Source organism: Cryptomeria japonica, chromosome 5 (genome assembly GCF_030272615.1).
Source record: "Cryptomeria japonica chromosome 5, Sugi_1.0, whole genome shotgun sequence".
In the NCBI taxonomy this organism is placed as follows: Eukaryota; Viridiplantae; Streptophyta; class Pinopsida; order Cupressales; family Cupressaceae; genus Cryptomeria; species Cryptomeria japonica.
The window spans coordinates 222,944,981-222,959,862 of NC_081409.1; the positions used below are offsets into that span (position 1 = coordinate 222,944,981).

The 14,882-nt window shown below is 32.7% G+C and overlaps 1 protein-coding gene across 4 annotated transcripts in view; it reads left to right on the forward strand.

Annotated features, from left to right (window-relative positions):
* The first annotated feature begins 9,657 nt into the window (after nucleotides 1-9,657).
* The window catches only part of LOC131031066 (protein NUCLEAR FUSION DEFECTIVE 4), a 140,336-nt gene continuing 135,111 nt past the window's right edge, over nucleotides 9,658-14,882 (forward strand). Inside the window, exons 1-2 of one of the 4 annotated variants that reach the window (XM_057962086.2) lie at nucleotides 9,658-10,020; nucleotides 11,428-11,624. In XM_057962086.2, the coding sequence (XP_057818069.2) occupies nucleotides 11,514-11,624 (111 nt within the window). In that variant the 5' untranslated portion in view covers nucleotides 9,658-10,020; nucleotides 11,428-11,513. Of the gene's footprint in view, nucleotides 10,100-10,442; nucleotides 10,699-11,427; nucleotides 11,625-14,882 lie in introns of those variants that run through there. The other 3 variants (XM_057962082.2, XM_057962083.2, XM_057962085.2) reach the window with 3 other exon arrangements.

Consider the following 14,882-nt stretch of genomic DNA (forward strand, 5'->3'; position numbering starts at 1 on the left):
ATAGGAGATGCTATCTTTGTAGTTTATTCATTCTTCCAGATTATAGTATGGATTTCTATGTAGTTAGTGAGACTCCTTTTGTGATGAGCAGTTCTCTCTAGGTTGTTGGCCTTCCTACAAGTGTAGGCCCCTCAATTGTAATTTACATACATACTACAAAAGTATTATCTGACTGTGGGTAGGCTTCCCACCATGGTTTTCCCCTTTATCGGGTTTTCCATGTACAAATCTTGGTGTCATGTGGATGATTATTGTTTATGCTTAATTGGTTTAACTACTATTCTGGTACTTGGTTTAAGCATTTTGGTATTAATGTTTTAGGTTCTAGTATTAAAGTTTTAATTGCTAGATTTTCTGGTAATCTGTGACAACTGATTCACCCCCCTCTCAGTTGTCTTCCGGTTATTTGAACTGTCTAAAAAATTCTTCTTCTCAATTTTGATCATTTTAAAATTTGTTAATCCTTGAAGACATTGACCAAAGGGGGACATATTTCTAACTATATACAAACTCTTGACCATGTAGCCAAATTTTAATGTAAGAATATACATAAACATTCAAGATATAAGAAGGTAGATTGTTAATAGTCAAATTCTCCTGAACAATATTTACCCCCATTGGGAATTTGATGAGTTATGTAAACATGTAGGTATTGTTCGACATACGACTACTCCTTACACTCCCAATAAAATGGGGTAGCAAAAAGAATGAACCAAACCATAATAGAAAGAGCTAGGAGCATGTTGAGTGGTGCTAAGCTTGATAGATGCTTTTAGGCAGAAGTTGTTAAAACTACTTGTTACTTGATTAATAGATCTCCTTGTTTAGCTCTTACTAACAAAACTCCTTATGAAGTGTGGACATGTAGAAAGTCATTGGTTGCACACTTAAGGGTCTTTGGTTATGAGGATTTTGTTCACATGCCTCAGGAGAAGTGATCTAAACTGGATCCAAAAGCTTAGACATGCATCTTTGTTGGTTATAGTGAGAATTTAAAAGATTATGAGGTTTGGAATCCTTTAACCCCCGAAAAAACGTTCTAGAGATGTTATTTTCAAGGAGTTTAGAGCTTTCTCAGGTGAAGAACAACCAAAGGAAAAGACAAAGACAATGTACTTTGAAACATAGAGTGAGAAGTAGGAAGATGTACATGTGGGGGAATAGATAGATCTAAATATGGAGAAGAAGAAGAAGAGGGTTCAAAGAGTTTAGATGATGTACAAGATGAACATGCAAAGGAAGATGAACATGTTGAGCCCATCACTCCTACCTTGAGGAGGTACACATGGAACAAAATTTAGTTGATAGGTATATCCCACTAGATTTCCATTGTATATTTGCTTTGTTAAGTACTGAGAATGAACTTAGATCCTTCAGGAAGGCTCTCTCTCTGGAGAAAAGTGAGCATTGGATGTAGATCATGCATGAGGAGATGATGGCCTTAGACAATTGTGACACCTGAGATCTTATAAGTTTGTGTAAAGGAAGCAATCCCATTGGATGCAAGTGGTTATTTAAAAATAATTTTGGACCAAATGAGCAGTTAGAGTGGTATAAGGCTAGATTAGCACGACCAAGGGCTACTCCTAGAGAGAGGGAGTTAATTTTAGTGAAATTTTCTCTCTTATTGCAAAATTGAATTCTATTAGATTCCTATTGTCTATTGCTATTGGTTGTGATTTTGAAATAGATCAAATGGAAATTAAAATTGCTTTCTTGCATGGGGATCTTGAGGAGGAGATTTATATGTGGCAACCTAACAGTTTTGTTGTGAAAGGGAATAGACAATTGGTTTGCATGTTAAAGAGATCTTTGTATGGTTTGAAACAATCACTTAGGATGTGATACCAAAAGTTTGATACTTTTGTATTAAAATTGGGTTATAAGAGGAGTGAGGAAGATCATTGTGTTTATATTAAGGTTATTGATGACCAAATACCAATCATTGTGTTGTATGTTGATGACATGTTGTTTATGGGTAACAACAAGGTGACGATTAGAGAACTCAAGGCTAACCTTTCTAGAACAATTGATATGAATGATTTGTGGGTTGTAAAATATATTCTTGGATTGGAGATTAGTAGAGATCAGTTTCACATAAAGCTTTGGTTAAGCTAGAGTAAGTATGTTGATACCATTTTGCAGAGGTTTAATATGCATGATTGTAAGAAAGTTAGTATTCCTTTTCTAGTTGGTACTGAGTTGAGTTTAGAAATGTGTTTGAATTAAGATGATGATTATAAGGTTATGTCTAAGGTTCCTTATGCTAGTGTCATTGGGAGTTTGATGTATGCAATGGTTTGCACTAGACCAGATATAGCCCAAGCAATGGGAGTTTTGAGCACGTTTATGTATAATCCTAGTAAAGAGAATTAAAATTTTGTTAAGAAAGTGTTTAGATATTTGCGAGGTACTTCTAATTACTATTTGGTTTATCATGGTACTAATGATGTGCCCAAGTCATTGAACATACAGGTATTTGTTGATGTAGATTGGGTAGGTGACTTGGACAATCGAAGGTCCACTAGTGGCAATGTATTTACTTTGTTTGGAGGAGCTATGAGTTGGATTAGTAAGAGAAAATCCACAATTTCTTTTTCTACCACTAAAGCAGAGTATATGGCAACTACTCATGTCTCTAAGGAGGTGGTAAGGTTATAGAGACTTAATATTAATATTGGTTTTGATTGTAGGACTACAAGGATCGTATGTGATAGTCAGAGTGTTAAATGTTTGGCCAAGAATCCTATGTATCATTCTTTTACTAAGAATGTTGATGTTTAATATCACTTTGTTAGAGAAATGGTTGATAATGATAAGGTCTTGATAGAAAAAGTTGACACTTTGGATAGTTGCAAATTCTCTTATGAAGCTAGTGACCACACGAAAGTTCTCTTGGTGTAGGAAGGCCATGGGCCTTGATCATTGTACTTGATTTTATTTTATGTATCTCTTGGATGTAATTGCAATTTATAATGTCAAGTGGGATAATGTTAGGATAAGTTGAGATTAACCTTGCAATCCTAAGGCATCCATATGTCTCCATGTTCTTTGGAAAGTGTTTCCTAGTGAAACAAGGGAAAGATAGTAGAAAGATAAATGGTTAGTTTGAATGGAAATATGCTTAAAAAATAAAAAAAATACAACAAACACCATTATACCTTGATGAGTCTCCACTTGTTCCTCGAATTGAACTTGATGAAGTGAAGGCGCCCCTTTGATGCTCCACTTGATTCACTCTTTGCTTGTTGTGGATGTGGATTGCTCTCAAATGCTCAACAAGATAGATGGATTAAGGATTTAGATTTGGATGAAGGATAGATGGATATGGATAACAAAGATTTGATAAAGGATTATGAGGGAATGATAAGGATGTGATAGAGGGAGATGAGAGGAGAAATTAGCAGCATAATGGTAGAAGAATGGAAGACCCCCCTTTTAAGAAGGAAAAATGCTCCAATTTATAGATTTCGAGGAGGTCAATGGAGGGCCAAGATTGATTTTCTTATGAAGGGCTAGGATTGATTCATGATAGTGGACATGGATCAAGGATGCATTGGAGAAATAAAAAGGAATATAAAATTCCATGGGAAGAGGGGGAAAAGAAATTTTGAATTCCAAAGTGAGGATGCATAGGGGGATTCAAAGAAATTTGGATTTGTTTTGAGAGGTTCAAGATTGATGTGACATGAGTGGGGGAATTTAAAATTGGAGAATAATGATAAGTGGGATTATGAGAGATTCTAGAAGAATTAATTAGGCTAAGTGGGGATTAGGAAAAGTGATTTGTAGGAATCACACGACTAGGTTAATTAATTAAAATTAATTAATTGAGTGGGTTTAGAGGAAATAGTTACTGAGGTGACTTAGAAGAATAGGGAAATTATTTATTTATTTGATAAATTAATTATTGGAAAATATTGACATGATTAATTAAATGAGATTTAATCAACACTGAGAAGAATAAGGATAATTAAATCAATTAATTATGTTGACAAGCTTAGATTAATTAAATTTTAATTTTAGGTGTCTACACCTAGTACATGTGAGGAAAATATTAAATATTTGTACTTTATGGTTATTTGTAATTGCATTTTCAAGAGGCAAACATAAAGAGGTGATAAATATAAATCAAAATAGATAGCATACACTCCTTCCCATGTCCATAATGAGTCATGAAGGGTCATGCATAGAGAGATCAAGTTTGGGAGGAGAAAATGTGTCCATTTGGGGTTTTAAATAGTCACTGCAAGCTTTGGAGCACTCAAATTGTGTAAAGACTAAGTGACTTAGGGTTAGGCACCCATGAGGAGTCAAGTTTAAAAATTCATTTATTATTTTATTATGTCTATTAGATATTCATTCTCCAAGGTGTGGGTTTTTGCAAGTGGTTTTGGCCCCTTGTTTTAAAAAAAAAGTAATGGTTTTACCTCTCCCTTTTAGCTATAAATTGGAGCCAAGGCATAGTTGTTTATTCATCAGTTGGTCATTGTTTCCAATTAGTTCTAAGATTATTTAGAGAAGTGTAGTGAAGTGTATTATTGTGGTTTGAAGAATAATAATATACTTGCCCTCATTCTCTAGTGAAATTCCTGAAAGGGTTTCTCCATGTAAATTTGGTGTCTCTCTTGGTATGGTTATTTTTATATTTATGTTGAATGGTGCAATCACATTTTCATTTAAGATTTAGTTTCAGATTTGGTAAACTTTTTAGATTTGTAATCACATAAAAAGTTAATATTGCAAGCTTTCTTCACCTTGTTTCTCAACAATTTGTACATAAGAACCTCATTAATCCTAGTTGCCAAGACCTATTTCTTACTTCTTTTTACATTAGTTTAGTTCCTCCCTAAGTTGTAGTTCAGGAGGTGTTGGTTTGAATGTGATAGTTTATCTAACCACTTAGACTTTAAGACCTATTCACACCTATCTTAAAACTTAGAGTTTTTTTTTTGTCTTAATTGATAAGATTAGGAATAATTTTGCGATATTTAGGGTTTTTGCATTGGTAAAATCTAAAACTTATTTTATGTCATTGCATCATTATGTAATTACTTTTCTAAAGGCAATACGGTAATTTTTCATTGCAAATTTCAATTATGGAAGGGTTTTGGCTATTGTTGTGCCCATAGACTCACCATTTCTCCAATAAAATCAAAACTTAGGGAGGTCTTATATAAATATTAGGAGTAATATTATAATTAATCAAGGATTTCCACTATCCCCTATCGTCTTTGGCTTATATATTAATAAAATAAAATTTTATGATTGAATCTATAAGGATGGGATACTTTTCTTTTCAAAAAGTATGTTTTGAGGCTTCTTTTGTATGTTGATGATATCATTTTAGTTGTAATATTTGCTCAAGGGCCACAAGAACACTCTACTACCTTATAATACTCTCACAAGGAAAAAATTAGCTTAACTTATATTTAGAAGGTACCATCTTGGAAGGAGTCATTGAGTAAAAGTATCTTGGGAAGACCTCAAAAACAAGCTTAGTTGTTATTCTTGTTGAAGGAAGATAACTTTGGGAAGTTGGAGAACACCTTTTCTATTACAAAATAGAAGTAGAGAAGATGAGTTATGGGATAAAAATATTATCTAGATTCTCTTTGGATTATCAGGTAATTTTAGGGTGATTTATGGTTTTGAATTTTGGGCTAGTGACACTTCATAAAATGAAAAAAGATATAAAGAATTCAAAAGTGCTTGATCAGAAGTAGATTTAAACAAAGGTTTGATTCTTTTTGAGGAACTTCTACCAAAAAAATGTCTTCTCTATTGAGGCAATATCTATGGTTATCTCTTAGAATATTTGAAAAAAAAAGATCAAGTGTAGGAAAACAAATGATCTGAGGTCATAAGTAAATCAATTTTGAACAAGAGAAAGAAGAATTAGATGAAATAAAATATCAAATGGAGTAATTGTACTTGAATGCATGGACTATTAATAACAAAGTGATAAAAACAGTTATAATGAATAATTTTCATAAGTCTATGTAGGAAAAGATGTTGCATAGATAAAATATCATTTTGATGAATTTAACCTCATACAGAGAATGACTAAAATGCTTGTATAATTGCAAATACCATTTGAAGAACAAGGATTCTTATAATCTTATTGAAGATTAACTCACACTATTTTTTGTGTGAAACAAATAAATGAAAGAAACCAAAAGAAAAATATAGAAAAGAATATATATCTTTTTTTTCAAAATTGAAACGACTGAATTAGAAAATTACTTTATTTATTCTTGCCTTCGACGGGTATATTAATGCATCCATTGCATTCAATTTCTTTTACTATTTAAGCCAATCATTGTATAGAATTAAATTTTTTGAGCATCAATTCTATTATTTACAATTACTTTTTTATTTAGTAATTTAAAACAATATATTTATCTTTTTCTCTATTGGTGCAAACTGGGAATAGTCAGTGCAAAAATGAAATTATTATATATCTTTTATTTAAATTATATCCAATGCATTAAATTTTTAGATCATCTATCAACTCAATAAATTTTTTGAGCATCAATTCTATTATTTACAATTACTTTTTTATTTAGCAATTTAAAACAATATATTTATCTTTTTCTCTATTGGTGCATGCAAGGAATAGTCAGTGCAAAAATGAAATTATTATATATCTTTTATTTAAATTATATCCAATGCATTAAATTTTTAGATCATGTATCAACTCAATTAATGACATGAATGACATAAACACTATTATGTTCATCATAAGAAAATTCCATTTTTGGCTAATATTGTTGTCTCCTTGAATGATATTTTTTATGTCATTCAAATCTATAAAGTTAAATATATAATCTTTAAAAAAATCTTTAGACACTATATAATAAAAAAATACCTACCTATTTTATGTATTGTCTATCTAGCAATGTTTTTACAACATTTGATTTCTTTAAATAAATTTCATCTCTATTAATGAATTGAGTGACAAGCATATTCTATACATCATAATAAATTGCATTGTTGACTTTAAAATAACTTTGTCTCCTTGAATGGCATTTCTTACATCAATGAAATCTAAACACTAGATATGGACAAATAGAAAATTAATATTATCTTAGATAATAATTATATTTCCTAACACTTCGAGGGAGTTGAAACATTTAATCTGTTTTGATAGGATTTTGTAATATTTTTTCTAAAATTCTGTTTTGAAATTTATGAATTTTGAATGTTAGAGTTAGTTGACTCTATGAATCTATACTCGAAAATATCAAAACATACTTTGCAAAAATTGATTGTGTTAAAATGTATGTAAGTAATCTAACTACAATCATGACAATTCTACTCTATTTACAACAACTATAAATAAATATGATACAATACATCTTTTGTTTTAAAATATAGAAATTTCAATAATATTTAAATTAAATACATGAGACTTTACCTAAAACTTTGTTTTGAACATTAATTTTTTAAGCAGTGAAAAGAATTTTGATGTGGTCTTAGTGTGGGCTCCGTGAAGGGCATAACACTACATTTTCCATAATACATTTCCTTCACAATAAAACTACGTAGAAATAAGAAAACATGCCCTGATAAAGTTTTATGTTTTTTATTATTTATTTTATTTTATTGAATGTCTTTTCCATGTGGGGTTTTAATCAAGTCCTCTTTTAGCATGGACGAGTATAAGCTAAAGATTTTAGCCTCCGATCATATTGAATGTTTTTTCCACGTGGGTTTTTGATTAATTCTTTATTAAAAAATATTAAAGGTACCTCTTCATTAAAGTGGTCCCTTCAAGTTGGCCTTTTTAATTCCCACGTTAAAGTCAGTGACATGATTTAATAAAATTATAACTTTAATCATATTTAAACTGGGCCCTTCTTCAAGCATGATCACATGGTAGATATGGTAGGATAATATTTGTACAAGTTGCATGTGTTTTTGGGCTTGGTCATGTGGGGGACAAAAGGATATTTTAAGTTCTCATGTGGTAATAGGATGATTTGTTTTTTTTTTTTTTTGTCTGGTATGTTGTTTGGTCTCGTGGATCTCATTCAAAACATTTGTTTGTTCATTCATTCTTGTTTTTAATGAGCTTTGGTGTAATTAGAAATGTTAAGATAAACTTATATTTAGATGCCTTTTGAGTTTGAGGATATGGTTTAGTGAAGTTTTGTGTAGAATCATAGTAAGTAATATATATAGTTTTTTTTTGGGGTCTCAAAGAAGATGACCATAATGTTATGAGAAGTTTTTAAATGTATAGTTGAAATTTTGACTTGACATGATTGTGTCTATAGATTTATTTGTTTGAGATAGATGATCTTTTGTGATTAAGGTTGATGTCATGCAAATCTTAAATTTTTAAGTGATAAAAAGAATTTGGAATAGCTAGATTTCTTTTGACATGCATATCAACAAAGAGAGTATGAATAAAACTTTGGTTCAACTAGAGGAAGTATCCTAATGCAATTTGTAGTTGGTCAATTTGCAAGATTGTAGATTAATGATTTTTCTTCAACACTATATGAGACACAAGACTTGAGCTATATCTTTTATGTAAATGTAATTTGTCGTTTGCTATAATTTACAATAGACCAAATAGTGCCCAAATAGTGAGAGTCCCAAGGAAGTATGCGTATCGATATCAAAGATCTAAACAATATTGGATTGTATTATAGAGGATCTTCAAATATTTTTTATATTTCATTATGTTTGTTATCAAAGAAGACACACTTTATGTAGGATATTGGATATAGGAACTTGTGGATGTAGGTTGGGTTAGCAATGTAGATAGTAGGAGGTCTATCAATAGGTATGAGTTTACTTATTTTGTTGTGCATTGGATGGATGAATGATGGTTAGGTTTTGGTTGCTTCAATTACAATTTTAGAGGTAGGATATATGACAATTATTTGGAACTATTTAAAGCAACATGGATTTAGAGTTCTTATTCACATTTTGATTTATATTAGGATATCGTTATATCTTATTATGATAGATAGACTGCCATTTATTTATTTATTTTGTTTTTAGAATCATATTTAAAGACTAGCCCTAGTTCATTTAGAGAGCATATAAGATAATACATTTTTATAATATTAAAATATTTATTATTGCATTATTTGCTTGCATCAATATTTGGGGCATCTCTGGCATTCTTTCTAGTCAATTTTGATCATTTTAAAAAGTTGTTAGTCAATATCCTTAAGGTATTGATCAAAGGGGGTCATATTTCCAGCTAATAACAAACTCTTGATCATATAGCCAACTTTCAATTTAAGAATATACATAAACATTCAATATAAAAAAATGAATTATTAAGAACTAATAGAGATTAGATCCGCATAAACCATACCTCTAAATGTAGATAATCCCAATCTTGTGAAACTGATTCATAATGATAAACAATAATTTTAGATTTATTTTAACATCACTAAATTTACTACATTTAATGAATCATTTTTATCATTTATCGCAACATAGAATAACAAATTTATAGTTAAATATTATTATTTCCTTATTTCATTTCTACATTTATTTTAACTCTTTACTCAGAACATTCTTTTTTAACTAAAAGTGAAGTAATAATAAAAAAGAACTTCAGTTGGGAAGAGTCCAATAATAATAATCCAGCTAAATGGAAACAACATACAAATCGCAGAAAGACATGCCAACAAAATGATTGAGACCTGTGATCTGAAAAGAAGTGATACCGACTTTAGGTCTACCACCATAGCTTTGGAAATTGAGGAGACTTCCAAAATAGACAACAGTTGCTAAATTGTCCGTGGAAAAAAATGTGGTACAGGACGGTGTGCATGTACTCCGCGCTCTGTGGACCGAATCTTCACCCTACGATATGTCCAGTCGTGACATAGGTAGCAACCATCCAAGGTTTACTTGATGTCAAAGTCAAACACAATATGCAGTGTGGTGGTAAATCATAAAAAATATTAAGGTATCAGATCCAGATATGGTGGTATGTGAGGGATTACTCTGCGAACTTTCATCCAATTGGGAAGGCCCCAAGAAAAGGTGCAATTAAGAGATTGCTTCTTTGTATTTCAATTTATGAACCAATTCAACTGTAATGTCGCTGGAAATATTTTACTGGGTAGATTAATGGTTTTATGCTTCCTTTTCTGTAACTAGCGGAAAATAGGAATTTAATTCAAATCAAATTTTCTGAGAAAACACTTTTCAATGCTTTTTATTGTTTTTGGAATCCTTCTATGACATCTTGCGTGCGTTGGAGGCTCATAGCTATCTGGTTGATTATAATTTGAGAGGCTATTTATCCTTGTTGCTTGAACAATTCATTTTAAAATTAATTTTCGCTAACAGCAATTTTCTATAGAATGTTGGGTAATTTTTAAGAGGCAGAGTTATATTATATTCACCATAGGCAACATTTAGTTATGCTTTTTTGGTATTTCAATCTTCTGCGAATATTTAATAATTATACTAAACTACCAAAGATCCAGATATATTCAGATCTGAAAATAGTCAATCAGCTTCAGCCATTCTTTCAATTTGAAAAAAAAAGAGCGTAGTAAATGTAAGTCTCACGACTCCCTCCAATGTAGATTTGCCTATCTGCTGGCTGTAAACAGCCGTTGATCTTGGTAACGTGGAACCTGGGTTCCCAAGTGAACAGCCGTTGTTGATTGCGTTTGGCTTATCAGCTAATGCTTATATATTGAATTTTTCCTGGTATGGACCATAGGATTCTCCTTGAGTTCTAGAGCCTGCATCATACATTGAACATTATGCATAATATTGTTGCAAGTCTGAACTTCATTCTTGCATTGTAGAAATAATGCTTACACATTCTCTATTGTGGGTGCTTTAACCTCAACTATGATTAACACATATAAATATAAATCTGATAGGCCAGTTCAACAGAAAAGTGTAAGGGTTGCAGATGTAGTTTTTTTAAGTTTTATACACTGTATCCTTACTGTGGCTTTGAACTTGATCGCCCTAATAAACTTGGGTTAATGATTTTCCTCTGAGCCTGACCTACTCAAAGTAAAAGACTTAATGCACTTTGCTAGTCTACATACTAACCCCTGTTATTCGGCACATCTTTGTCCGAGAAGAACATTTTCTAGTTTTAATTCTATGAAAAAAATTAAAAAATATAAGTTATATATTGCACAATTATAAACAATGATATCAGTCATAATGAAGCATTTTGCCTCTGTTAATCTACTCTAGGAAAGCAATCTAATGAGACTTATCCCCTAAGTCATCAACCATGTAAACCCAAAATAAGAACATTTTGTACTTCTTTTTATGAATTTACTGACTCAATCTTCTGAACCATTTTGTTCAGCATATTGTTTTTCTGATTGGTTCCTTTCTTTAGCTTATTTGAATCAGTGCTATGAAGTGCAAAAGTCCAACTTCCATAACTTCTTCTTTTTCCCTTGAGTGCAGCAAGTTCTTGGTGATTGGAATTTCATTTAAATCGAACACAACTTTTACCTTTTCTTCCTCGTGGATCATCTCAATTACACCACAGAATGAGAACACAGCAAGAGAAACATGGGAACTTTCCAAATCATACAAGAAGTAAAAGGAATTTTCTGTGGTATGATAGGTGGTTTTCTCTGTCAGCTGCAATGATTCTCATGGTAATTGAAGTCTGGACTCTACTTTAAATTATGTTTGGTAGAAATTGTTTGCTTTTAGTTTCTATGTTACATGGCTTGATAAAGTTGTGACATAAATAAATTTGAAAATCTGCAGTATCAATCAAGGAACTTATCACTCTCTTTACTCATGGAAGGCTCTCAGTTCTGCTTGACATGTATGCATACAATTTATGTAAATAGAGCATGCAACAATATTGCAGCTAACTGTCACTGATTTCTCAAATGTAGAATTCTTTGTCAGTCAACAGCCTAGATTTTCATGAGACAATGCTGAAAATATGGTTTAGTAGATGGTATTAATGTTTTGTTGTGTCAAGGACTTCTTGGTGCATCAGCCTCTCATTTTGGACTGGGTTGAGCTATCATGAGATGTCTTGTCAAGTGATATGTCAAAGGTCCTTTCTTTCTATCTTTGTCTTTTTTCCCATGATGTCTTTGAAAGATTCCCAACCTGAAAATTATCACTTTCCCTTCAAATGCACTAATTCTGATAAAATAAATATAGTTGTTTTGGTTCTCAGTTAAGGTTTTCAGTTTCTACAGAGTAAGATAGAAAATCTATTAATAGACATATTTACTTGACCAAAATGTAGAATCATTTTCAGAACCATTTAGACGAGCTCAACAAGAATACAATAACGGTATTTTCTAACCTTACAGTTGTCACCAGTGATTGGAGTGCATTAGTTCACTGCTGTAGGTTCACAATGATATAGCCTTGGCGTTGGAAGTAGCCAAGCTAGGAAGACATTAATTTTACACAGACAGCAATATCAGAAAATACTCTTGTTTGAAGTCCAAGCCCAATTGGATACCTCTTTAGCTCGAATCACCAACGGCTAGAGAGGAAGCTTGTGCCCTTAGCAGAGATCGCACTCAAGCAGGGGACTCATGACTCCAACAATCCGATTACTCTTCCTTGTTGATATTAATTAGGGAAGGGCGGATTCATATTGCCTTGGGCAACATTGGAATCCGCCCAAAAGGGGCTGGCCCCTCTTCCCTCCAACGTGGCCCTATCCCCCACGCTACATCAAATAAACACTCAGCGTGCTATCCAATAGGGCCGACCCTATTAACAAGGCAGTTAAAAAGGAAAATAATTAGAAGTTTAATTATTGGAAAAGCCGACCTAGTTAAGGAGTTCGCTCCATATAAATAAAAGATCAAGATCCATTTGTTATTAACTCAAGCAAAAACACAAGCTCTCCCATCTGATGCGAAATTCATATATAGTGCGAACTTCAGTCTACTTCAAGCAGCAACCTCATTCACCATTTGAAGATGCGAAATTCACCTTAGGGTATTTGGCAACATTCATGGGTATGTGCAACAAGCTGATTGGAGGTTGCACAGCAAACTAATTGGAGGTCTACCAGCCATCAATATCCAGCAAAGCACTAATTGAAGGACTGTCAATTCAAGGGTCATACACAGCATAATTCTTAGAAGCTTACAATCTGAAGAAGGGAGCAGCAGTATCTATTCTGCATATGACAGCAAGTGAATGTTGAAGGCACCTTCTGGACAGCAACATCTGAATCTGCAAATACTAGAGATAAGTGTTGTAATGATTACATAACTATAATCCATAATCAGATCTAAGGATCTTTTCTAGCTGGGTTTTTCCTCCTAGGAGGTTTTCCCAGGGTAATTGTGTCTTTCTCTCAACTTGTTCATTTCTATGTTGCCATTTTCTTTCATTTAAACTAACTAATTAGAAACTGAGTAATAAATTCTAAGTTATATCAATCTGAAAGTGTTAAAATTAAAATGGTATCAGAGCTATGGGCTAGATCAACTTTCAGATTTCAAAATTCAGTGCTCCTTTATTTCCAGATTGGTGTCTCATTTTCAGGTTAGGCCAATGGGGCTGAAAGTTGAAGATAGGCTTGATGGGAATCTAAATTTTACTGCCTGGAAAGTTCGAATCAAGTTGGCTCTAGAGGAAGATCTTCTCCAATTCATAGAAGAAAAATAGCTAACTGAACCTACGGATGCAGCCGAGCTAAAACAATTCAAAAAGGATGTTGTCAAGGCCAGGAAGATTCTCATTGATTCAGTCAAAGACCACCTAGTCACCTCTATTGTCTCATTTACCACTGCAAGGGAAATGTTCAGCCATTTACAAGGTACATATGAAGTTAACAATCTCAGTAGGGCAATTACTTTAAGACAACAACTACTTAATATCAAAATGGCAAAAGAAGATTCTGTTATTTCCTACTTTATGAGAATTTCAGAACTAAAGAATCAGCTAGGTTTAATTGGCCATAACATGGAAGATAAAGACCTTGTCATGATTGCCCTAAATGGTCTACCTCACTCATGGGAGTCATTTATCCAAACCATAAGTGGTAGGACTGAGTTACCCACCCTTGATCGCCTTAAAAATGATTGTATCCAAGAAGAGTCTCGCATCATCACAAGAGGGCAAACCAAAGGTTCCCATATAGATGATCATCACATGCTTGCAGCTCAATGCAAGAAAGGGGGAAATTGGAAGAAATCTTATCCAAAAAGAAATAGGGAATTCAAACCATTTAGTTCCCAACACCCTTGGAAGAAACCAAGAGATACCTTGCATGTCCATTGCTTTAGATGTGACAAATTTGGTCACTATGCTAAAGAATGTTAGTATAACCCTAACCAAAGTGAAGCCAACCTAAATGAAGTATTAGAACAAAATGATGACTTTTTATTCATCTCCGCTCTGTCTAGCAGTGTTCCTTCATATAGCAATACTTGGTTGATTGATAGTGGTGCCTCCAGACACATCACAGGCTACTATGATCAACTTTCAGACTTAGTAGAAAAGGATACCAGCCTTCATGTAGTAATTGGTGATGACGCTCGTTATTCGGTAAGAGGTTCTGGCTCTACTTCTCTAAACTTAGTTTTTGGTATTTCCTTGCACCTCAATGATATCTTGTTTGTTCCTGGAATTAAAAGAAACCTAATCTCCATTTCTGCTCTAGAAGATAAAGGTTATCAAATTGCAGTTTCCGATGGAAAAGTTCTTGCATGGTCTAAGAAATCTAGTTTTAAATCTGCTCGTATAATTGGTCATAGATATGATAGTCTTTATAAGCTCTCTACTAACCCTATCCAAGCACTCATTAATGAGGTTCCTGAATCCTGTGAGTTATGGCATAGAAAGCTTGGACACTTGCATTATCAAGCTCTTCCATCCCTTGAAAAGTTAGTCAAAGGTATGCCTAAACTCAATCAAATCCA